Source organism: Stomoxys calcitrans, chromosome 4 (genome assembly GCF_963082655.1).
Source record: "Stomoxys calcitrans chromosome 4, idStoCalc2.1, whole genome shotgun sequence".
NCBI classification, from domain to species: domain Eukaryota; kingdom Metazoa; phylum Arthropoda; class Insecta; order Diptera; family Muscidae; genus Stomoxys; species Stomoxys calcitrans.
The window spans coordinates 57,132,432-57,159,174 of NC_081555.1; the positions used below are offsets into that span (position 1 = coordinate 57,132,432).

At 37.9% G+C, this 26,743-nt stretch overlaps 1 protein-coding gene and 1 pseudogene across 1 annotated transcript; one reads left to right on the forward strand and one right to left on the reverse strand.

The window, feature by feature from the left end:
* Window positions 1–1,144: 1,144 nt before the first annotated feature.
* LOC131996936 (uncharacterized) lies at window positions 1,145–3,601 on the reverse strand. The gene has a single exon (XM_059367139.1). It carries the CDS (start codon window positions 3,599–3,601, stop codon window positions 1,145–1,147), a length of 2,457 nt encoding a protein of 818 aa, XP_059223122.1.
* A 16,419-nt stretch (window positions 3,602–20,020) lies between these two features.
* On the forward strand, window positions 20,021–21,030 carry LOC106091546 (antigen 5 like allergen Cul n 1-like; annotated as a pseudogene).
* The last annotated feature ends 5,713 nt before the right edge of the window (window positions 21,031–26,743 follow it).

The following is a 26,743-nucleotide window of genomic DNA, read 5'->3' on the forward strand; positions in this document are numbered from 1 at the left end:
GTTGCTGTTGGTACAAGCACATTTATATCCTGCACCTTATTCTTAATGAATTTGTCCTTGCTACGATTATTTTGGATCCACCCCAGTGTGATTGTTGAATCAGTCCATGCAAACACGTTCGTCTCTCTTCCTATGATTTTCTCTGCCCTATTCAACAATCTCGCCAACAGATGTGCACCACACAGCTCCAATTTTGGCAGCGTCTTTTTATTTTTGATTGGGTTGACCTTACTTTTGGCAGTTAGTAAAGTCACCCTCATTTCACATTTAATGAATATTACTGCGGAATATGCTTTCTCGGACGCGTCTGAAAAGCCATGAAGCTCGAACTTTGTAGTTTTCGATGTACCCAGCCATCTAGGGATTTTTATTTTATGAAGAGAATCCAAATGATTTGCGAATTCTAGCCATTGCGTCAAAATTTCCTCGGGTATCGTCTCATCCCAATCTGTATTTAACAGCCACAGCTTCTGAACGATCAATTTTGCTACCACCGTTATTGGTGATAACCATCCCAATGGGTCGAAAATTCTAGCTACCAATGACAGTACTTTTCTCTTTGTCATTTGTGAAGGATGACTAAAGCTGACGTTGAATCGAAAGTGGTCCATATTGGGATCCCACCCAACACCCAAGGTTTTTATGGACTAGTCGTCTTTAATCGATATAACTTCATTGCGTCCTCGATTTTCTACAATTTCCGTAATTTTAGGGTCATTTGAAATCAATTTTCTCAAATGAAAATTAAACTTCTGCAGCTGCTGTGCCACTGATTGCAGAATATGTTGACTTCCCTTTACAGTATCAGCTCCAGTCATGAGGTCATCCATATAAAAATCTTCTTTTATAATATTTTTCACCATCTCCTCTTTGCAGTAATCACCTATCATGAATAGTGACCTTACTGCCAGAAACGGCGCCGCTGATGTGCCATATGTTACTGTTGTTAAACGATATTGCTTTATTGGTTCCGCTCTGTTCTCTCTCCAAAGTATGTATTGATATTCTTGATCTTCTGGCCTCACTACAATCTGCCGATACATCTTTTCCACGTCTCCTGTCAATACATACTTCCATAAACGCCATTTCAACATTATATCAAATATATCGCGTTGAAGTTTAGGTCCAGTGTGCATTATGTCATTCAAACTTCTTTGATTCGATGTTTTCGCTGATGCATCAAACACCACTCGCACTTTCGTTGTTCGGCTTGATGCGGTAAGTAATATTTTCCTTTCATCTCCATCGGTACTTGCACCATATGACCCAGTTCCCGATACTCTCGCATGAAGGTTATATATTCAGCTTTTAGTGATGGATATTTCTCCAACTTCTTTTCACCATTCAAAAACCTGGCCATTGCTTGCGGTTTGGATTCGCCTAGTTCCATATCAGCCTTAAAAGGTAATGACACCATCAATCGACCATCATCTCGAATAACGGTCGATTTTTCAAAATTCTGCATGCACCACTGGTCATCATTTGTACACTGATCTTCTGCTTCCACTTCCTCTACTTCCCAAAAACGTTCAAGGTTCGTCGCAGCCACCTGCACTTTTTCCACTTTGCTTATTCCATTGGATAGAGCTCCAGATACTATCCAACCAAGTTTCGTTTGTTGTGAGAACGGACCGCTTACTCTCTTCTGCCCTTTTTCCATTATGTCGGCGTAAATGTCTCCACCGATTATTAGATCAATACGATCGGATTTATTGAAGAATGGATCAGCCAACATACAGTTTCGCCATTGCTTCATATCTATGTCGAAGGATTTACCTGGCTGCTGGCTCATTATCGTAGGTAGTACCATCGCCTGTGAATTGAATACATGTTTGCTAAGAAATCTTGGCTTTATAACTAAGTCCACTTTGTACTTCGACACACCAACCAAAGTACCACCCAAGCCGTGTATTTCCGTTTTTTCTTTTATCCTTGGCAATCCCAAAATCTGCGAAGCTTCTTCCGAAATTGATGTTATCTGTGACCCTTGATCTATCATTGCCCGTAGCAACTCAAATTCTCCCGTCGCTGCCCGTACTTTTACCAATGCTGTTGCCAATAAAACTTGTTGTTGTTTTCTCTCAATTACCATAGATGATGTGGGATTAACTTGCTGATTAACGCTTCTTTGGTCACCATTGTGAAGATAATGATGGTGATTACCTCCACATTTGTTGCAGCGCACAACACTATTGCATTTTCTGTCTGTCCTGTGTAAAAGACAAACGAAACAAATTTTTTTCGCAGCTACCGCAGGCTTTCTCTCTGCTGGTGTCATTGCCAACATCTTCCTGCATTCTATCACCCCGTGCCCACTTTTCTCACAAAAGTAGCAAAATTTGGTTGACATATTATTTTTGTTTCCATAAATTCTCTTCACGTTCACTTCCTGCTCTCCCGCCGCTTCCAACGCAAGGTATTGTTGTTGCAAAAATTCTAAGACATCATCCAAAGTTTGAATTTCTCTCGGCTTCCTTACTTGTTGCTCATATAGCCGCAACCCATCCTTATCAAACTTTCTCACAATTATTCTGGCAATAAATGGTTCAGCATCCTTTGTAGACACATTCATGCCCCTCAACGCCATTACACAGTTTTTGGTAGTGTCAAGCATGCGTCTTATACTTGCCGCTGAATCGCTATTCATTACTGGTTGGTCCAGAATCTTATCACACAAATTCGTGAACATCAATCTCCTATTCTCGTACCTTTTCTTCAATAATTCAAAGGCAGCTTCATAATTGGAGTCGGTTATTTTTAAATGCTGAATTAGTTGAGCTGCGTCTCCTTTAATGGCTGCCTTCAGCCTGTATAATTTCTCTACTTCGGAAAAATGAGGCGAATTATGCACCAAATTTTTAAATAAGTCATGGAATGACTCCCAGTCCTCAATTTTGCCGCTGAACTCGGGTATCCTCACTTCGCTTAACCTGATGTTGCTGCGGATTTCTTTTCCCTCTGCTTTCTCCATTTTTTGCTCTCCAACGACTTTCCGTCGAATACTAAGTCTTTCCGTCATCTCCTCGTATTGTTCAAAGACTTCCTCGTCTATTTCATTCGTTGCCAGCAACTTGTCATAAAATCCATTCAACTGCCGCAAACTATCTTCGATATCTCTCTCATCGACATCACCACTTTCCAATCTCTTCTCTATTCTTTCGATTTTTTGGAAAAAATATTTCCTTATTGACGGCTTCTCCTGTAGCATTGCCGCTTTTCCAACTGCTGCTTCCTCCCTGCTCCCAAACTCTTCTTTCCTCTCCAACTGCAGTCCCAGATTACTTCCTTCTGCGCCACTGCCATTGTTGCTTTTCTCCTGAACCGTTACCTCCCGACTCCTTATTATCTCCTCAACCTCCTTCACCAGCCCATTCATCATTAATCCGTAAAAATCCTTTACGAAGTAATCATCGCTCTTGGGCTCTATTGTCATCATCACTTCATGATTACTCTTCAATTTCTTGACTGAATCATGATAATTTCTCTCCAATTGATCGAACCCTGCTCTGGTCAGCCGTTCTTCACTCAACTTATTTTTTATTTTCACCATACTTTCGGCTAAATTCTTCTGCGCTTCCACGAATTTCTCCATATTAGCCATTGTGTGTGTGTTTTTTTTTTTTATCAACACGTACACAACACTAAACTTTTTCTTTTCAAACTCTCCCGAATTCTCCCGACTTTAATCCGTTACTGATTCTTTTATTATCGAAGGACCAATAATAGTTACCGAACTATTGATGTTGAGTATTAAATTCGTACTGATCATTTATTGAAAATTTATAAACTACAATAATTCTTATCCTAATTAAAAAAAGACAACTATATAACTTAAACTAGCTCTTTCTCTTTCAATCTTAAACCTAAACTGACCAATCGAAATACGCCACGAAACATAACCAAATATTCTACAACCGCAGACCAACCAGCCTAAGCCACGATCCTAAACAAACATAAGATAGCATTATCATGGTCTTCAAATGAGTGGAAAATTCCATTCACACAGTTTTTACATCCTTATCACAACTCAATTTTAATTACCCTGACAATCTGTATCTGCTCGATGCATCAATGTTTGCTATCCCAAATCATAAAATACCATTGACGCTCATAGATTTATTTTAGGTTACATTTTTAGAGAATCAACAAAAGCCTGTTCCATGAACAGCGCACTTATTACCCGATTTTGTTGAAATTTCGAACTGTTTCTTGCATAGAGCTTCTCGGCAACTGAACCAAATATGGTTACGATCGGACTATATTTGGATATTAGTACTCGTATTGATATAGTAGTGTTATAATAAATGTATTCATGGTGGTGAGTTCAAAAGTTCGGCACGGCCGAACTTAATGCGACTTGCTTGTCTTATATGTTTCTTTTTTATCTATGACAAAGACAGGCTCTTAAATTACTTTAAAGAGTTATTGTTAAGGTTCGTCTCAGGTAGGAAAGTTAAAAATAAACAAGTAAAAGCGTGATAAGTTCTGCCGGGCCGAATCTTATATACCCTTCACCATGGATCGCATTTGTCGAGTTTTTTTCCCGGCATCTCTTCTTAGGCAAAAAAAAAGGATATAGGAAAAGATTTGCTCTGCTATTAGAGCGATGTCAAGATATGGTCCGGTTAAATTATATGTTATATGTTGGAGACCTGTGTAAAATGTCAGCCAATTCGAATAAGAATTGCGCTCTTTGTGGGCTCAAAAAGTAAAATAGAGAGATCGATTTATATGCGAACTGTATCAGGCTATGGACCGATTCAGACCATAATAAACATGTATGTTGATGGTCATGAAAGAATCCGTCGTACAAAATTTCAGGCAAATCGGATAATAATTGCGACCTCTAGAGAATCAAGAAGTCAAGGTCCCAGATCGGTTTATATGGCAGCTATATCAGGTTATGAACCGACTTGTACTTTATTTGACATAGTTGTTGAAAGTAACAATAAAAAACGTCTTGCGATAGGAATGCGCCCTCTAGAAGCTCAAGAAGTCAAGTCCCCAGATCTGTTTATATGACAGCTATATCAGGTTATGAACCGATTTGAACCATACTTGGCACATTTGTTGGATATAATAACAAAACACGTCGTGCATTCAAATTGGATAAGAATTGCGCCCTATAGAGGCTCAAGAAGTCCAAACCCAAGATCGGTTTATATGACAGCTATATAAGGTTATGGACAGGTTTGAACCATACTTGGCACAGTTGTTGGATATCGTAACAAAATACGTCGTGCAAAATTTCATTCCAATCGGATAAGAATTGCGCACTCTAGAGGCCCTAGAAGTCAAGACCCCAGATCGGTTTATATGGCAGCTATATCAGGTTATGGACCGATTTGAACCATACTTAGCACATTTGTTGGATATCATAACAAAACACGTCGTGCAAAATCATTCCAATCGGATAAGAATTGCGCACTCTAGAGGCTCAAGAAGTCAAGACCCAAGATCGGTTTATATGGCAGCTATATCAAAACATGGACCGATATGGCCCATTTACAATACCAACCGACCTACACTAATAAAAAGTATTTGTGCAAAATTTCAAGCGGCTAGCTTTACTCCTTCGGAAGTTAGCGTGCTTTCGACAGACAGACGGACGGACATGGCTAGATCGACATAAAATTTCACGACGATCAAGAATATATATACTTTATGGGGTCTCAGACGAATATTTCGAGTAGTTACAATCAGAATGACGAAATTAGTATACCCCCCATCTTATGGTGGAGGGTATAAAAACCGCAAACAACCACTAACATCCTATATTTTATTATACCCACCACCGAAGGATAGGGGTATATTCATTTTGTCATTCTGTTTGCAAGACATCGAAATATCCATTTCCGACCCTATAAAGTATATATATTCTTGATCAGCGTAAAAATCTAAGACGATCTGGACATGTCCGTCCGTCTGTCCGTCTGTCTGTTGAAATCACGCTACAGTCTTTAAAAATAGAGATATTGAGCTGAAACTTTGCACAGAATCTTTTTTTGTCCATAAGATTAAGATTAAGTTCGAAGATGGGCTATATCGGACTATATCTTGATATAGCCCCCATATAGACTGATCCGCCGATTTAGGGTCTTAGGCCAATAAAAGCCACATTTATTATCCGATTTTGCTAAAATTTGGGACAGTGAGTTGTGTTAGATCCACCGACATCCTTCGTCAATTTGGCCCAGATCGGTTCAGATTTGGATATAGTTGCCATAGAGACCGATCCACCGATTTAGGGTATTAGGCCCGTAAAAGCCACAAGATTATTCTGCATTATGGCATAGACCGGTTCAGATTTGGACATAGCTCCCATATAGACCGATCTCTCGATTTAATGTTTTGGGCCCATAAAAGACGCATTTATTTTCCGATGTTGCGGAAATTTGGGACAGAGAGTTAAGTTAAGCCCGCCCACGTATTTCTACAATTTGGTCTAGATCGATCAAGATTTGCATATTGCTGTCATATAGACCGATATCTCGATTTAAAGTCTTGGACCCAAAAAAGGCGCATTATAATCCGATTTAACTGAAATTTGACACATTGACTTATGTTAGGCTTTTCGACATCCATGTTGTATATGGTTCAGATCAGTTTATTTTTAGATATAGCTACTAAAAACACCAATATTTTGTTATACGCAATTGGACAGTGATTTGTGCTTATTAGTATTTGGTCCAAATCGGATCATATTTCGATATAACTGCTATGGGACATAAGATATGCTTTTTTCACCGGATTTTGATGAAAGGGGGTTTACATATATACACAAGGTGGTGTATATCTACGGCCCGGCGGAACTTACCGCATTTTTACTTGTTTTTCTTTATTCAGAGGACCGATAGGTTGTTATCAACACTCTGCTCTCTCTTTGTTCGTGTTGAAGTTTCCATTCAGATTGTACACCCAATATAGGGCGCTAAAGTAAATGTTATTGCTACTCGCTCGGAGTGGCTTAACGCCTTTAACATTGATCATCATGTGGTAGTTGTCTCTAAATGACTATGTGCCTACCTATTAAATATTCATCATTCTTTTTTAATTAAATCAAATTGGAATATTAAACGATTTTCCGGTCTTAAGAACAAATTTGCCAGTCTATATACCTTTACGCAGATGTGGACAAATGTGAATGACCACCTGTACTCCTGAACGCCTGGGTTCGAAATCTGGCGAGGATATTGGAAAATTTTTGTGATGGTCATCCATACAGGCCAACAGTGTGGGAATGACCATGTTATAGTTTTGAACAAAAAAAAAGTATTACCCAGCGTCACGTCGTCTGGGAAAGAAAGGTGCCTAATCGATGAACTAAAATTTGAATCGGAAAAACTGATATGTGTTATGCTGGTAGCATCTGTTATGGTGGTAGCATCTTCGCATATGACACCGAACAATTGTCATAATTTTTGGAGCAAGGCGGGGTAAATTTTCCACTGTACCTAAATTAATAAAATCTCACAGTATCCCGTTGGGTCTCTGTGATTGATCAACTCTTTTGGGGTGAGGTGGTCCCGTAGATATATTACCAGAATAAAGATATCAGATTTGCAGGCTACATCCTCATATAATATTTTTAATCCCATATTGTCTATAAAGCAATTTGGTAGGGGCGTCTGTAGGAAAGTTGTGCGCAACACATCTTCTATCACTTGAGCACAAATTAGAATATATTAGGTTGCCCAAAAAGTAATTGCGGATTTTTCATATAGTCGGCGTTGACAAATTTTTTCACAGCTTGTGACTCTGTAATTGTATTCTTTCTTCTGTCAATTATCAGCTGTTACTTTTAGCTTGCTTTAGAAAAAAAGTGTAAAAAAATTATATTTGATTAAAGTTCATTCTAAGTTTTATTAAAAATGCATTTACTTTCTTTTAAAAATCCCGCAATTACTTTTTGGGCAACCCAATAGCACTGCACCCAAAAATATCTATCACTTGGGCCCCCATTGTCTTAATATTAATCGATTGAAGCGCTTTTAGGAGGAAAAGTGCTATCTGGATATTTGGAAACAAACTTTAATGTCATACTCGTAATCTACTCCCAAATACCTTTAATTTGAAACCCACATAGCTATAATAGGCTAATATGCCCATTTGGGGGACTTTTTCGGGATCGACCTCCAATTACTGTGACCTCATTTTTTATCTCATTTTCGTAATCTACTCCCGAATACCTTTAATTTGAGTCCCATATTGATATGTACGTCTAATATGTCTGTTTGGGAGAGCTTTGGGGTTGGTGTGGCCACTCGTTATATGGACTCAATTGTTAATACCATATTCGTTTTTTTCGGACCACAATTAAATTATATGTTGGAGACCTGTGTAAAATGTCAGCCAATTCGAATAAGAATTGCACCCTTTGGGGTGCAATAATAGATATATATCGATTTATATGGGAGCTGTATGAGGCTATAGACCGATTCAGACCATAATAAACACGTATGTTGATGGTCATGAGAGAATCCGTCGTACAAAATTTCAGACAAACCGGATAATAACTGCGAACTCTAGTGGCTCAAGAAGTCAAGATCCCAGATCGGTTTATATGACAGCTATATCAGGTTATTGACCTATTTGAACCTAATTTAGCACAGTTGTTGAAAGTCATATCAAGAAGTCAAGATCCAAGATCGGTTTATATGGCATCTATATCCAAACATGGACCCATATGGCCCATTTGCAATCCCAAACCGACCTACACTAATAAGAAGTATTTGTGCAAAATTTCAAGCGGCTAGCTGTACTCCTTCGAAAGTTAGCGAGCTTTCGACAGACAGACGGACGGACGGACATGGCTAGATCGACATAAAATGTCACGAGGATCAAGAATATATATTCTTTATGGGGTCTCAGACGAATATTTCGAGTAGTTACATACAGAATGATGAAATTAGTATACCCCATCCTATGGTAGAGGCTATAAAAATGTAAACTAAATTTATTCTACATTAAAAATTTCAGTAAAATTTTTCAAAATGACAACATTTTATATTTATAAAATTCTATAAAGACAATATTTTGCGAAGGCCACGGCCGCCCTAAAATTATTTTTTTTAAAGGACAACATTGTGATGAAATTCTTGGTTCTTGTACACAAATGACATGTGTATGCCATGCTAGCTAAGTAGTCGTATAGAAAAAAAAACAGCAAGTGTAAAAGGTGTCAGACTTGAGTTAGTATCGTGCTTACATAGAAGACACTTTTTCGCTGTATATTCGGTATAAGTACGACCTACCAATGTACGGTCCTTGAAGCCTCCACACCTAATATGGCCTATGAAGTATCGTGCTATGTAAGCACGATAGACATTTTTTCGCTGTATATCTTATATATAAAAATCAATTTGTGTTTGTTTGTATGTTTGTGTGTTCCTTATAGACTCAGAAACGGCTGAACCAATTTTTTTGAAATTTTCACAGATGGTGCATAATGGGTGGTGCGATTTAAGCGAAATTTTGTGTGATCTCATATAGTACTCTAAAAATAAAAATTTGGTATCCAAGTTTCCGATGGAGTACCTAGGGGGGCTGCCCCACCCTAAAACCTACCAAACATATATTTAGACCAATCACGACAATATGGGACTCAAATGAAAGCTATTTAGGATAAGAAAACGTATCTGATATCCAACTGTCGGACCAAGTGCTAGGGGGACCACCCCAAGCCCCAAAACACCCCTAAATTGGACATATTTACCGACCATGGCAATATGGGACTCAAATGAAAGGTATTTGCGAGTAGAATACGAATCTGATATCCAAACGTGGGACCACGTTTCTGGGGGTCCACCCCTTCCCCAAAACACCCCCCAAACTGGACTTATTTACTGACCATGGGAATATGGGGCTTAAATAAGAGATATTTGAATGTGGAATTCGAATCTGATATCCAAATATGAGACCAAGTGTTTGGGCCGCCTTTCATCAAAAACATCCCCCAAAGGGGACATATTTACGATCGTGGCAATTTGGGGCTCAAATCAACATAAGGAACCAACTGTCTAGGGAACGTCCCACCACCATAACAACCCCCAAATAGGACGTATTCGCTCACCAAGACAATTTGGGTCTTAAAGAGAGTGGAACTAATTATTTATAGTTTTTAGGACCAATACCCCAAACCGGACACATTTGCTGACTTTTGCAATAAGGAGTTTAAATGACATTAGAAAACGATTTTGATATCCAATTTTGAGGCCAATTGCAATATGGGGTTCAAATTAATGATGTATAGTTATATGAGAATAGATATATCTTCCGGGCTTAGTGTTTGGGAGACCTCCCCAATCCCCAAAACACCCCTAAATCAGCCATATTTACCGACCATATCAATATGGAGCTTAAATGAAAGGTATTGTGGTGTAGAGCAAGAATTGGTACCCACTTTCGGGAAAAATTTTCTGAGGGTCTACCCCTTTTCAAAAATACTCCACAAACAGCTATTTTTTACTGACCATCGCAATATGGGGCTCAAATAAAGATATTTGGCAGTAGAATACGAATCTCATATCCAAATGCAGGACCATGTATTTTAGGCATTACCCCTTTCCCAAAACACCTCCCAGACGGTAAACATTTTTCGACCATTGCCAATATGTGCCTCAAATAAAAGGTATTTGAGATTAGAAAACGAATTTGATAACCTATTTTGGGGCCAAGTGCTTGGGGGACGCCTCATTGTGTAAACTCCCCTAAACCAATGGCAATATGAGGTGTAAATCAATGGTATTTGAAAGAAGAGCACAATGTTGATATTTTTCAGGGCCAAGTGCCTGGGGGACCACTTCACTCCCGAAAGCACCCCTAAATCAGACACATGAGAACATCGGGCTGAAATAAAGTATTTTAAGAATAGAGTACACCTTACATCCAAACTTAAATTCGTAGGCCAATAAAGATCATATGGGATTCAGACAAATGCACTTATATTGACAAACTGTTAGTCAGACGATATACTATTTTCGTACCATGGTATTTCACTAAAAGCTCTTTAATTGTCGAAAATAAATATTCCAAGGAAAATTTTGTTCCATATAAAGTAAAAGAAGGTGCATCAGAGCGGGCTCGGTCAGCTAGTTCGGTATAAGTACGACCTACCAATGTACGGTCCTTGAAGCCTCCACACCTAATATTGCCTATGAGTTATTCCTACCAAATGACGAAACGCGTGCCATAGTGGTTGATGTGTATTGTGATCTCTGGCTTTCCTTTTCCACTGCACAAAGCGCCGATCGTTGAGCTCGTCTCGAAAGAGAAACCGAAAAATTGGGAAATTAAACGACATTCGCCTTAACAGGCAAAACAACTTGAAAAAAATTAGTTAAATTTAATTATAAACTATTTGAACTACATCAGCAACGAAATGATCACCCAGATTAAGTTACATTTCGAATAAAATAATTATTTCAAATAAAATCATTTCGTTTTTTTTTTTTTTTAAATTCCATAATTCACAATACACTATTTAAGGCAATTGATACGGACGAGAAGTCTAGTAGAAATTTGTAAGTTTTGTTGCTTTGAGCGTAGATTTGAGCACAGTGAAATAATATTTAAAACATTTTAAAATTTACTTTATTTTATTTCAAGAAAATCTTTTTTTAATGAAAAGAGTTTGCGAAAAATGATTTCCTTATGTGTTACGTACAAAAATCATTAATGAAATTCCACGAGTCAAAGTGCATGTTTACAAAAAGGTGAGTATGAATTTCGTTATTCGCAGTGAAATACCCACGTTTCTCACGATTACTGTTTTGAAAAACAGAATATCAAAAGCAAAAATATCGCTGATAACAAAAAATATCGCTGATACTTATATCAAAATTTCATCATAAATAGTGGGAATGCCCTGTTGAAATCAGAAAGTCTTTTTGCTTCAAAATCTATTAAGTTCAAATAGTATTTTTGAAAAATATTAATTTTCACTGTGAAACACGAACTTAATACTTAAGGAAGACAGCGACAGCGAAGTCTGCTTCCGAAAGTGGTTTAGGCGTAAGTCCATGTAAGACAGAAGTAGCCCTTTCCAACAAAAGATACAAGTTACCTACAGTGGCACTGCCACCTTGGGAATTGTAGAGCAGACGAGCTTGCGCAACTAGGAACTACCTTACATATTTCAAGGGAACTGGAATATGTGGGTATGCCTCTAGCGAAAGGTAAGGTTGTGAACACTCCAACATTATGTGACCTAATCTAGACTTGAAGAAGTCTTCCGCTCTGCTGTCGCTGGCTAGGAAGGACGTATCAGTCATTGTGTCTTCTATGACAGATCACTGTCTGATCGGAAGACATGTTGACAGAGTGAGGGTTGCAAGTAACACCTGCTGCAGAAGCTATGAGGACGTTGAGGAAGAAGATACTGTAGACAAACTGGTGTGCGTGTGTTCCGCACTGGCAGTCAGAAAGAGTTTCACTTTAGGTTCTCATTTCTTTGAGAACTTGTCTGGGTTTTTTTGGTTCTGCATGTTAACATTCGTAAATTGTTGGGCTTGTTAAAGCGATCTTGATGGTAGGAACTAGAAGGCATCTTCCTTCTCCTGTTCCTATATCACAATGGACGAAAACGTCTAAGTGAGTCTGATGGCAGACTGCCAGTTAAACCTAACGTTACAAAACCTATTTTGGGTGATGAGTGTAAATAGCAGCTAAATTCAATTACATTCCAATCTGAACCATGCTCACTTTTTAAAATTTCAGAGAAGTGGTGTGTAAGTTCTAATATTCTGAAGGCCACCGTCTATTACGCTGAGCATCTAGGTTCGCATCCTGGCGAGAATATCAGAAAAAATTTCAGCGGTGTTTATACCATTCCAATGTTGGCGATATTTTTTGAGATCATATGCCATGTAAAAAACTTCTCCCCAAAGAGGTGTCACACTACGGAAAGCCGTTAGGACACGGCTATATAAAAGAGGTCCTTTATCATTGAGCTTAAACTTGAATCGAATAGCACTCATTGATATGTGAGAATTAAAGACTCACAAATCCAGTCTGTTTCAATGATGTTGTCTTTGATGTGTGTTTGACTTTTGTTTGTGTTCTGGCAAAGAATAGAGTCCGTCGGATTTCGAAATAATTTAGACTTTAGGCTTTACGGCGAAAATTGGTAGTCATTGCGCATTTTTTTTTTCTAAAATTCTAGCTCAAGTTAGGAAAGAGGTAATTTTATTAAATTTGTATTGGCGAGAAGTGGAAGAACGAAAATAGTTAAAAAAAAATCACGTCATTAAAGATCATGGTTTGGCCGAAAATTGCCTTGTCGAATGTCGGTGTTTTAAATTTATAGCTCAAAATCAAACAAAAAATATTCTCAAAATTCTTAGGAGTGAGATTTCTGGAAACTTTTTTAAATCTTGCTGCATTTGACTATTTTAAATCTATATTAAATAATAAATTAATGGCGATGGTCTACTACTTTTAAAAGTAGGTGCGGTTTTGTGTCGAAGTCATTGAAATCCACTTTATTTCTCTAAATGGTCATAAAATATTAAGAAAAACATTTTGTTTTGTTATAAAAGCTTATTGGCTTAGGAAATAAAAATATTTTCTTAAATTTTTTTTTTTAATTTTTTTTTATTGAAAAAAAATAATTGCTTGGAGTCGGAGTCGAGGTCGAGCAATCTTCCCTAAGTCGGAATCGACTAAAAATTGCTCGACTACACAGCCTTGATAATGCCACCAAGATGAAAACGTTTCTCTCAAAAACACATGTCCAAACTGAAACATTAGTAGACGACATGAGAGTGAGTGCAGAGACTACGGAGGACATGTTGAGGCTTTTGATAAAAACGCATTTTCCACACAATACGACGGAGCTTACGGAGACACCGGAATCCGGCAATAATGAGATTGATCGAAGGCTTATCATTACAGAATTGATGGTAAATGAAGCCTTGACGAGATCTAAACCATTCTACAATAGGAGGCGGATTATCTGGCGCCCCGCCTGGCCTGTATTTTCTAGCACTTGCATATACTCCGAAAGCCTGGCCGGAGGCAAGGGTGGTATTAATACCCATGCCCGGCAAGGCAAGTTATGCGACACCAAAGGCCTAAAGGTTAATAAGCCTTACATCGATTCTACTCAAAACCATGGAACGCATGATGAAGAACAGCGAACTGCTTTAATACAAGCAGCATGAGAGGGGACGATTAACAGAAGGTCGGTGAAAACTGCCCTGCACGAGGTTGTGCAGAAAGGGCTTTTAACAATGTGCGGACCGGCACACTGATCCAATCCTTAAACCATTACCGGGTGGAGCAGCTCCTTAGAGACTGGATAAACCATATGCTATGAAGTAGGTGGATCATTTGTGGATCCCATGACATCGATATAAGGGAGAAAGTGGCACAGTGATCGAAACAGGGGGTATTTTATCGCAACTCCTAAGGGTAGCCACCATAAATAACCTATTAAAGCTGCTGACTGAGGAGGGATTTGAACCCGTCTGCTACGCAGATGAAGTTATAATAGGGTTGTTTTTTAGCTATTGTTTTTTGTCAACACTTTTTTAAACAGCTCACGCACGTTTCGCGTTTTGTTTCGCTGTCAAACAACTCCAATTTGGTCTATAATTTAACCATGAAGAGTTTTACAAACGAACAACGCTTGCAAATTATAGAATTTTATTATCAAAATGAGTACTCTGTTAAGATAGTTCATCATGTTCAATTTGTGTTCAGCGACGAAGCTCATTTGTGGCTCAATGGGTGCGTAAATAACCAGAATTGTCGATTTTGGAGTGAAAATCAGCCAGAAGCATTGCAAAAGCTACCAATTCATCCAGAAAAGTCACATTTTATTTTGTGCGGTTTATGGACTGGTGGCATCGACCGTATGACCGTACTTATTCAAAGATGATGCGAATCCGATTGTAACTGTGAATGGTAAGCGCTACCGCTTTATTTACAACATTGAAGTATTTATTCGTGAGATACCGAGCGAAATGTTGGAAAAAGTATGCCAAAATTGGACTAAGCGGATGGACAATTTGAGTCGCAGTCACGGTCAACAGTTGCATGAAATAATCTTCAAACATTGAATTATATGGACCGTACTATCGATTCAAAGATTTCATGCATTTTTCTGAATTTTTTTTTTTTTTTTAACTTTTCTATAGCTTTTAAAAAATCACCCTTTGTAACCGAAGCAGCGATAGGAAACCTCGAAGGAAAGGAAGGGGTTTCCAATCGGATACTTGAGACAACACTTGGATTCACGGAACCCCGGTATTATCATCTGAAAGATCATACTACACAGATGGATCAAAATTTGGGGTTTCGATTGCCTGAGCATAATATTGTCCTGTAGGTGGAGATACAGGCGATCACCCATGCGTGCTGGCATGGGGCGGATTAATATCCGCTCCCTCTTTTCAATCTAACCTAATGTATTGAGTTCGTAAAAAAACGTATTTATTGTCCGATTTCGATGATATTAAATACCTTGAGTTGTATTAAACACTTCGACTTCAGTGCCGAGTAATCCACATCGGATCATATCGCGATTCAGCGATTTTGCTGAATATAGATGCCATATGCCAGATGCCAGACTGATCCATCGATTGGCCTTCCACAACCCCTGGAAGTAACATTTTTGGTCTGGTTTGGCAGAAATTTGGTACGTTATGCCTTCGTACAACACAACTATGCCTTGAACTACGCTTATTTGAGTCAATTTTTAAAAGTATCCATTGTGTGGGGTCCCCAGGGTTCGGTCCAGATGAACTTACCTCTAGTTTTTTCTAAGAAGCAATATTTTTTGTGTGTTTATTACTCCGCCCACCATAGGAAGGGCATCGACATAGCCAGGGGGAAGGTTACAGGAAGTCCGAAGTTTTATTTGATAAATATTTAACAAAATTTTCTCTAAAGATCTAACTCTGTAGCAGAAATATGTTAATTCGAGTTCTATTAGTATAATTTTCTTGAAATTTAATCTATAGAAATAAAGTGTATTTGAAAATTTCAATAAAATTTAATCTTCTATTATAAAAAAACAAGTAAAAGCGTGCTAACTTCGGCTGAGCCAAACTTATATACCCTCAACCATGATTTGCATTTGTCAAGTTCTTTGAATGACTTTTTCAATATATATATGAGCTACATCAAGTTATGGACCGTACTTGCCATGACTGTTGTAGTTATAGTAAAGTAACACCTCCAAAATTTCAGGCAAGTCGAGTAAAAATTGCGCCCTCCAGTGGCTCAGAAAGTCAAATTGGGAGATCGGTTAATATGGCAGCTATATCAGGTTATGAACTGACCATACTTGGCACAGTTGTTGGAAGTCATACCAAAACACCACGTGCAAAATTTCAGTCCAATCGAATAAGAATTGCGCCTTCTAGAAGCTCAAGAAATCTAATCGGGATATCGGTTTATATGGCGTCTATATCAGGTTATGAACCGATTTGAACCATACTTTGCACAGTTGAAAGTGATACCAAAATACCACGTGCAAAATTGTAGCCAAATCGCATAAGAATTGCGCCCTCTAGAGGTTTAAGAAGTCAAGACCCATTTACAATCGTAACCGACCCACACTAATAGAAGTATTTGTGCAAAATTTCAAGCGCCTAGCTTTTCTCTTTCGAAAGATAGTGTGCTTTCGACAGACAGACGGATGTACGCCCTAACCATTCGTATGTGCAATTGACTTCCGGCTAATGTCTTTCCCACCGACATGGACGTTCAGAAATTTAAGACGAGTCGCTAGATCTCGGAGTTGGATGCATCGATTTAAAATAAATTGTGTGTGTCTCTTTATGGTAATCCAAAAACAAAAAATTGGTATCAAATTTTGGGGTATATAATCGTGGGGGACGACTTACCCAGAACCACAAAAACAGACGTGTGTAAAGTATTTAAGATTAGAGTACGAACCTGATATAAAAATTTGAACCCAGGTATCGGGGGGTCGCCCCACCTCCAAAAGTCACCAATTGAGGCAATATGGATGTCAAATGAAAGGTTGTAGGAATTAGAGTACGAAAGGCATATAAAAATTTGGAGTGTATTCCCAGGCGGGTCGCCCTACCCCAAATGAATATATCCGAACAGGACAAAATATATTTGTGAGCAGAATTTTTTGGAAGGTTTTCTGAAGATCTAATCGGCCTAGTTTGAATTTAGCTCTAACTTTTTGACCAAATGTCACAACTGTGATTTTTTAAAGTTATTCAAAAATTGTTTATTTATTCATCAATACACAAAGGCTTCATTTTTAAAAGCTATAGGAGAGTTAAAAAATCGCATTAAATTCAGAAAAGTTCATGAATTCTTTATTTGAATCGATAGTACGTTCCATATAATGTAATGCTTATTTCATGCAAATGTTGACCGCGATTGCGCCTCAAATGCTCCATCCGTTTAGTCCAATTTTGGCATACTTTTCCAACAAATCGGTCGGTATCTCACAAATAAATGTTTCAATGTTGTCTTCCAATGCGCCAATTAAAGCGGGCTTGGCTATATAGACTGGAGCCTTAACATAGCCCCACAAAAAATGTGCACCGAACTTGCCTCTCAATAAGTCCATTGTTACGCATGCTGTGTGGCATGTGGCACCGTCTTATTGAAATCACACGTCATCCACGTCCAGCTTTTATATTTTGGGCAAAAAAAAAGTTGGATATCATCTCACGGAAGCGCTCACCATTCTGTGCAGGGAATAGCTGCGGTCCAATCCGTACCAAACTTTGACATTTTCTGGATGCATTGGTAGCTCTTGCAAAGCTTCTGGCTGATCTTCACTCCAAAATCGGTAATTCAGCTTATTTACGTACCCATTGAGTGGGTAGATTAGACTGACCATAAAATGGAAGAAGCGCATTTTTTGATAATAAAATTAAATTTCCAAGCGTTGATCGTCTGTAAGTCGATTCATGGTTAAATAATAGACCAAACTAAGGTTGTTTGACAGTGGAACAAAACGCGAAACGTGCGTGAGCCGTTTAAACCAGTGATACAAATAATACTAACATCGCCCTTCCGTTTGTAACTCATCGAAGTAATGATAATGAGACCCAACAAAGTTTTTAAATTAATTTCAAAAACTATTTCTTATTCATCAATTACTATCTTGGTCCCTTCAAAATAATCCTCCTCAGATATATTTGCAAATTTTTTCCGTTTTTTCCAATCCTTGAAATACCTCTAAAACGCTTTTTGGTTACACAAAACTTAAAACAGTTTTGTTAATCCATTTTTTCAAATAGTAACAAATCGAAGAGCGCACCAAAACACGACTAACTTTTTTATCTGGCAAAAACAAACTGACAATAAAAAATGTCTGATATTACCAACATATGTAACAGATATGTGTAGCAGCATAACAGAAACATGTAAAAGAGTGCTAAGTTCGGCCGGGCCGAATCTTATATACCCTCCACCATGGATCGCATTTGTCGAGTTCTTTTCCCGGCATCTCTTCTTAGGCAAAAAAAGATATAAGAAAAGAGTTGCTCTGCTATTAAAACGATATCAAGATATGGTCCGGTTCGGACCACAATTAAATTATATGTTGGAGACCTGTGTAAAATTTCAGCCAATTCGTATAAGAATTGCGCCCATTGGGGCTCACGAAGTAAAATAAAGAGAACGATTTATATGGGATCTGTATCGGGCTATAGACCGATTCAGACCATAATAAACACGTTTGTTGATGGTCATGAGTGGATCCGTCGTACAAAATTTCAGGCATATCGGATAATAATTGCGACCTCTAGGGGTCAAGAACCCAGATCGGTTTATATGGCAGCTATATCAGGTTATGAACCGATTTGAACCTTATTTGACACAGTTGTTGAAAGTAAAAATAAAATACGTCATGCAAAATTTCAGCCAAATCGGATAGGAATTGCGCCCTCTAGAAGCTCAAGAAGTCAAATCCCCAGATCTGTTTATATGACAGCTATATCAGGTTATGTACCGATTTCAACCATACTTGGCACAGTTGTTGGATATCATAACGAAATACTTCGTGCAAAAATTCATTCAAATGAGCCTCTAGAGGCTCAAGAAGTCAAGACCCAAGATCGGTTTATATGGCAGCTATATCAGGTTATGGACCGATTTAAACCATACTTGGCACAGTTGTCGGATATCATAGCAAAACATGTCGTGCAAAATTTCATTCCAATCGGATAAGAGAAGTCAAGACCCAAGTTCGGTTTATATGGCAGCTATATCAAAACATGGACCGATATGGCCCATTTACAATACCAACCGACCTACACTAATAAGAAGTATTTGTGCAAAGTTTCAAGCGGCTAGCTTTACTCCTTCGGAAGTTAGCGTGCTTTCGACAGACAGACGGACGGACGGGCGGACAGACGGACGGACATGGCTAGATCGACATAAAATGTCACGACGATCAAGAATATATATACTTTATGGGGTCTCAGACGAATATTTCGAGTAGTTACAAACAGAATGACGAAATTAGTATACCCCCCATCTTATGGTGGAGGGTATAAAAAAGCGAAAATTAATCGTACGTGACTCTCGAAATTTGAAAATAACGGTTATTTTTTGGTTAGACTTCGTATGCTTTATAAGGTCGCAGATCAATATTTCGAAGTGTTTCAAAGTCTAAATAAGTATATATGGGAATGATAGGATCCTCCCCCATCCTATGGTGATGGGTATACAAATGGTAGAATATAGTTCATGAAGCTCTTATTGCGTTCAAGTGTATTCTTATGCATATTCTACTGAAGCGCATACAAAAACAGATGTTTCTCGTTTCAATCGAAAAATGACATTACTTTAATCGTTTACAAACCATTCAGTTGCAAATGAAGAAGTTATGAATCGTAATAGGATCGAACAATGACAGCCGGCAAATATTGAAATAGCCTTTTTCTATATACTTACAATAATATTTGAACAACAATTGCATAGAACTTAGAAACATTCTTATCGAAAGCGGAATATAAAACCCCCTCCAAGAGAACAACTATCAACAGTTGTTCCGTTTAATAGCAACAGGTCTAAACTAATTTGAAAACCAAAAATGCAACGACTTTATGTGTTGTTGTTCTCTGTGTCGCTAATGACCATTGTAGTCTCTGGCCAAAACACCGACTATTGCTCTGCCGATATTTGCAGAGCTGGTTAACCCATATTGCCTGACGCCATAGTGCTGTAGGATGAGCTTTTATTCTAATTTTGACAGGCAAATCCTTAGCATTACCCCAAATTTTTTATAGCAATTCTCAGCATCTTGCCCATCTGATGCTACTGTGGTCAACATTGATGACAATCTAAGGAGGGCAATCATTAAAGCCCACAACAACAAACGTAATTTGGTTGCTGGCGGTGGTGACGAAAACCACGAACCTGCCTGCCATGACCACCATGAAATGGGACGATGAATTGGCTAAAATTGCTGCCCTAAATGTCCGTCAGTGCGAAATGGAACACGATAAGTGCCGCAACACCAATAAATACAAATACTCCGGCCAAAATTTAGCCTGGATGGGCTTCAATGGCGCTGTCAAGGTACGATATGTGGTACGAAGAAGTTAAGGACAGCAAAATGAAATATATCAACAAGTATCCAAAGAACTACATTGGACCGTAAGTAGGGCATACGAAAGTTAAAATTGAAAGTCTGATTAATTTTCATGAGCCTCGATTTGTAGTGCTATTGGACATTTTACGGTTATGATGGCTGACCGCAATGTTCGTGTGGGTTGCGCTGCTTCTACTTATTCTTTACCTGGAGAGCAGTACAAGGCCTACTTAGTTGCATGCAACTATGCAACGACCAACATGATAGACCACCCCATATATGCCTCATGCCCTCAAGCTGCTAAGCTGCTGCCGGCTGCACCACTGGCACAAACAAGAACTTCCCCAACTTGTGCTCCCCAAAGGAGAAATATGACGTCAATAAGTGGTACTAACCTTCAAAAGCCATGGACAAGGCATTTAAATGTTTGGAAATTTTGATAATTTAAAATAAATAAATGAATTCAATATTCTTATATATAAAAACTACAATAGCTGACCCGGACAAAATATTCCTTGGAATATTTATTTTCGACAATTAAAGAGCTTTTAGTTAAATACCATGCTACGAAAATAGTATATCGCTTGACTAACAGTTTGTCAATATAAGTGCCTTTGTATAAATCCCATATGATCTTTCTTGGTCTACGAATTCATTTGAGTCCCATATTGCCGTGGTCGGTAAATATGTCCGATTTAGGGGTGTTTTGGGGGGTTTGGGTGGTCCCCCTAGCACTTGGTCCGACAATTGGATATCAGATACGTTTTCTTATCCTAAATACCTTTCATTTGAGTCCCATATTGTCGTGATTGGTCTAAATATATGTTTGGTAGGTTTTAGGGTGGGGCAGCCCCACAATGTGTGTGTTCCTTATAGGAGCGGACCCGGGTCAGCTAGTAGGAAATAAAATGAAATTTTGTTTTGTTGTAAAAAAATTTTTACAATTTTTTCTTGAAATTTTCTGTAAAAAGGTTGTTGTCAACAAAATTTAAAAAAAAATACTATGTACATATATACAAATGCTCTAAATTATGAAATTTCATTCAAATTGGACAAGGGAATCAAAAAAATGTATTTAAAAAAATTTAAGAAAAATGTTTCGATTTCAAAAGATGCTTTTGAAATTTATCGAAATCTTTCATTTAAAGAAAATAATTTCGGGGATGCCCGGCCCTGAGCAACATTTTGCCTTCAGACAATATTTTATTGAAATTTTGCCTCTTTCATATTTTATTTTTATATAGAAAAGATTTCATTTTGTATTTTTTTTTTTGATTTTTTTACCCTCCACCATAGGATGGGGGTATACTAAATTCGTCATTCTGTTTGTAACTCCTCGAAATATTCGTGTAAGACCCCATAAAGTATATATATTCTTGATCGTCATGACATTTTAATTCGAACTAGCCATGTCCGTCCGTCCGTCAGCCTGTCTGTCGAAAGCATGTAACTTTCGAACTCCTAAAGCCAGCCGCTTGAAATTTTGCACAAATACTTCTTATTAGTGTAGGTCCGTTGGGATTGTAATTGGGCTATATCGGTTCACGTTTTGATATAGCTGCCATATAAACCGATCTGGGATCTTGACTTCTTACCCGATTTGGCTGAAATTTTGCACGAGGTGTTTTGTTACGACTTTCAACAACTGTGCTAAGAATAGTTCAAATCGGTCCGTAACCTCATATAGCTGCCATATAAACCGATCTGGGGTTTTGATTTCTTGAGCCTCTAGAGGACGCAATTATTATCCCATTTAGCTGAAATATTACACAATGACTTCTACTATGGTCTCCAATATTCAGTTCATTTATGGTCCGAAATGAACCATAACTTGATATTGTTCCAATAACATAGTAATTCTTTTCTTTTATCCTTTGTTTGCCTAAAAAGAGCTCAAGAGCTCGACAAATGCGATCCATGGTGGAGGGTATATAATATTCGGCCCAGCCGAACTTAGCACGCTTTTACTTGTTCATTTTTATACCCACCACCAAATGATGGGGGTATATTCATTTTGTCATTCCGACCGAAAAAAGTATATATATTCTTGATCAGCGTAAAAATCTAAGACGATCTCGCCATGTCCGTCCGTCTGTCCATCTGTCTGTTGAAATCACGCTACAGTCTTTCAAAATAGAGATATTGGGTTGCCCAAAAAGTAATTGCCTCTCTACCTCTACCTCTAAATATTTATCTTTCTGTTATTTAAAAATATGTGGATATGTCATCATTATTTTGAAACAATGAACTTTGGACTGCCTTAAGTACCTTTTGATTTCAAAAAATTTAGAAATATGTTTTCCGTACGAACTCTGAAGGAATAAGGAACCAGTTTTTCTATTAAATTATGCCAAATACACGAAATTGTTCGGCACCAAGTTCAGGTCTATAAATTGTATGGGCCTAACTCAAGAAAAAACGCTGCACTTTATTGAAAAAGGCTTACCAATTCCCAGTGAACGAAATTGTATCTTTACGAACAAAAAATCCCAATTGGTTGAAATAAAACTATGTTAAAATCCACTGCAAACTCTCGCCAAAATTCACGCCCTCTCTCCTCAGCTATATTTTCTATTAATTTGTTCATAGAATATATGTTATTTATGGTAATAATTAAATTAAATGGCAAAATACTTATGCCACCCAACGTTTTAATACTTGGCCTTATATTTTATTCGAAAATAAAGTTTAAATAAGATTTTTCCATTCTTTTGAGTCGAATTTTATTTAATGTTCCTATCAGACCTACCAGATGGTCTTTTGAAAATTTCTTATTATAGAACCAACTATGCCAAGATTGATCCTTTTCGGCAACTATGTTATCAATTTAATCAACTGAGAGATATAGTAGATGTATCTGAGAATCGGGAAAATTTAAAAAGGAAAATTATATTATTTTTAAATTCTTAGGTTAATACATTTGCAAATATATTGGATATTTCGATGTGTTGCAAACGGAATGACAAAATGAATATACCCCCATCCTTCGGAGGTGGGTATAAAAAACATATAAAATTAAGAAAAATTCATGAAATCTTTTTTGAATCAATAGTACGTTCCATGTTGGAAAGAGTATGCCAAAATGGACTAAACGGATGGACCATTTGAAGCGCAGTCACGGTCAACATTTTCATGAAATAATCTTTAAACAGTAAATTATAATGTTTGAAGATTATTTCATGGCCGTGACTGAGCTTCAAATGGTCCATCCGTTTAGTCCATTTTGGCATTGTGGTGACTATATCTCCACAATATTTGTACTGTATTTTACTTTGTTAGTTTTTAAAATAATATAGTCTAAGGAGCCTTTGGATTTATTGTAGAAAATACTTTTTATGTATTGAAATAAAATTTCCAGTTTTGTTTGAAATTGTTAAGATTGAAACACGAAGTTCGGAGAATATTCTTTTAATTTAAATTGTGGCAGTCCCACAATTTGGTGACCCCGAAATTAAGAATTTTCCAACCTTTTAAGATGCCAACAGAAAACAATCCAGCAAATAGCGATATGCCTCCCTCTAATGATATTGGAATTGAATCGGCAAGAATCGCGAAACTTCCACCTTTTTGGAAAGAAGAACCAGCTATGTATATGGTTTTTGCAAGTTGAAGCAACATTTCGTTTATATTTATAGGATTACCCAAGACTCAACCAAATATGAATACCTAGTGTCAAATTTGGATCCATCGGTACTGTTTTTAGTGAAAGATATACTAATGGACACTGCAAATAACAATAAGTATGCAACCATGAAAAAACGTATAATAGATTCCTTCGCTGAATCGGCAGAAAATCAAATCAAACGTGTTTTAAGCGGTCTAGAATTGGGAGATCAGAAACCGTTTAAAATCTTTGTCAGCTGGCAAAATTTCTGATAAAGTTTTAAAGACTTTATTTATTGAGCGTTTGCCAGAGAAAGTCCGAAGCATATTAGCAGTGTGCGATTCTCAAGAAATAGACCATTTGGGAATTCGAGCTGATAGAATCATGGAAACACTCTCGACTTCTACGACATGTTTCGTGTCAGAGGTTCAATCGGATGTTGCAACAAGCAATTTGTCAACAAAAATAGATGAACTCATTGGTCGAATTGATGCTTTGGAAAACCGTTCCAGACAAAAAACACGTTCTTATTCAAAACCGCGTACGCAATCAAATAATAGAAACAAGTGCTGGTACCATCTTCGTTTTGGGGAAAACGCTCGCAAATGTATTCCTCCATGCAGCTTCAGTATAACAAAAAACTAATTTCTCCATCAACCCCAATCTCGACTGAAAGTGTCGATGGTGCATGCTCTGGCCGCCTTTTTATAACCGATAAGAAATCAAAAATACAATTTTTAGTCGACACTGGTGCAGAAATATCGGTTTATCCTAGCAAAAATCGCAAAAATCCCCAAAAACTATCACTTTATGCTGCAAACGGAACTGAAATCAAAACGTTTGGCTCAATAAACCTTTCATTAGATTTGGGTTTACGCAGATCTTTCTCTTGGAGCTTTATACTAGCTGATGTTTCTCGTCCTATAATTGGAGCTGATTTCCTTCGTCAATTTCATCTTTTGCCAGATCTCAACACCCGCAAACTGGTGGATGGTCAAACACTGCTCGCAGTAAGTGGATCGTTATGTAAAGAAGGCTCTATAGGTATAAAAATGGTTTCTGGAGATACTAGTTTTCATCAGCTTCTTCGAGAATATCCTGAAACAATAATGCATAACGAAAATTTTTCTTCTGAGCACGGCATGTATCATCACATTGTAACACATGGTCCACCGGTTTCCTGCAGAAGTAGACGTCTAGATCCTGAAAAACTTAAAGCAGCTAAAGAAGAGTTCCAGTATATGTTGAACAAAGGAATCATACAACCTTCCAGAAGCAACTGGGCAAATCCTCTGCATATGGTCAAAAAGCCTAATGGCGAATGGAGACCATGTGGAGATTACAGAGCTCTCAATACAATTACGGTTCCAGATAAGTATCCCGTACCTTATTTAACCGACTTTCAGATGCATCTTAACGGAGTAAGAATATTTTCAAAATTGGATTTAATGAAAGCGTTGTACCAAATTTACACGATGAGGCGTCCCCCAAACACATGGCCCCAAAATAGGTTATCAAATTCGTTTTCTAGTAGCAAACACCTTTCATTTAAGCCACATATTGGCATGGTCGAAAAATTTTTACCATTTGGGGGGTGTTTTGGGAAAAGGGTGATGCCCTAAATGCATGGTCCTACATTTGGATATCAAATTCGTATTCTACTCCCAAGTACCTTTATTTCATCCCCATCGCAATATGGGTCAGTAAAAAATTGCTGTTTGCGGGGTATTTTGGGAAAGGGGTAGAGCCCCAGAAAATTGGTCCTGAAAGTGGGTATAAATTCTTGCTCTACCCCCCAATAGTGTCATTTAAGCTCCACATTGACATAGTCGGTAAATATGCTCGATTTATTATCGATTTAAATATGTCAGCAATGTGCTCAATTCTCTTATATCTGTATATTATTTTTTTAACCCCATATTGCCATTGGCCTCAAAATTGGATATCAAATTCGTTTTCTAATCTCATTTAAACTCCTAGTTGCAAAAGTCAGCAAATATATGTATTTAGTTCCACTCTCTTTAAGACCTAAATTGTCTTGGCGAGCAAATACGTCCAATTTGGGGATTGTAATTGTGGTGGGACGTCCCCTAGACAGTTGGTCCCTGATGTTGATATCAGATACGTGGTCTACTCCCAAATACCTTTAATTTGAGCCCCATATTTCCATAGTCGGCAAACATGACCGGCTTTGGGGTGTTTTGGGGGATGGGTGGCCACTTAGTGAGTTGGCCTTGAATGTATGTGTCGCATTCTACTCTAAAAACCCTCTTATTTGAGCCTCATATTGCAATAGTCAGCAAATACTTCCTATTTGGGTGGTGTTGTGGGGGTGGGGTGGCCCCATAGACACTTTTTTCCGAATATTGATATCAAATTCGTGCTTTACTCCCAAAGACCTTTAATTTGAGCCCCATATTCCTATGACCGTTAATTTGTCCCCTTTTGTGGGATGTTTTTGGGGAGAGGCTGCCCCCCAAACAGTTGGTCCCATATTTGGATATCAGATTCGTATTCTACATTCAAATACCTTTTATTTAAACTCCGTGTTTTGGGAAGGGGCGGTGTTTTGGGAAGGATTTAGACTAAAAATCGGTTCA

Coding starts and splice junctions, on each gene's coding strand:
- LOC131996936 (XM_059367139.1), bottom strand. CDS start 3,601: ATGGCTAATATGGAGAAATTCGTGGAAGCGCAGAAGAATTTAGCCGAA.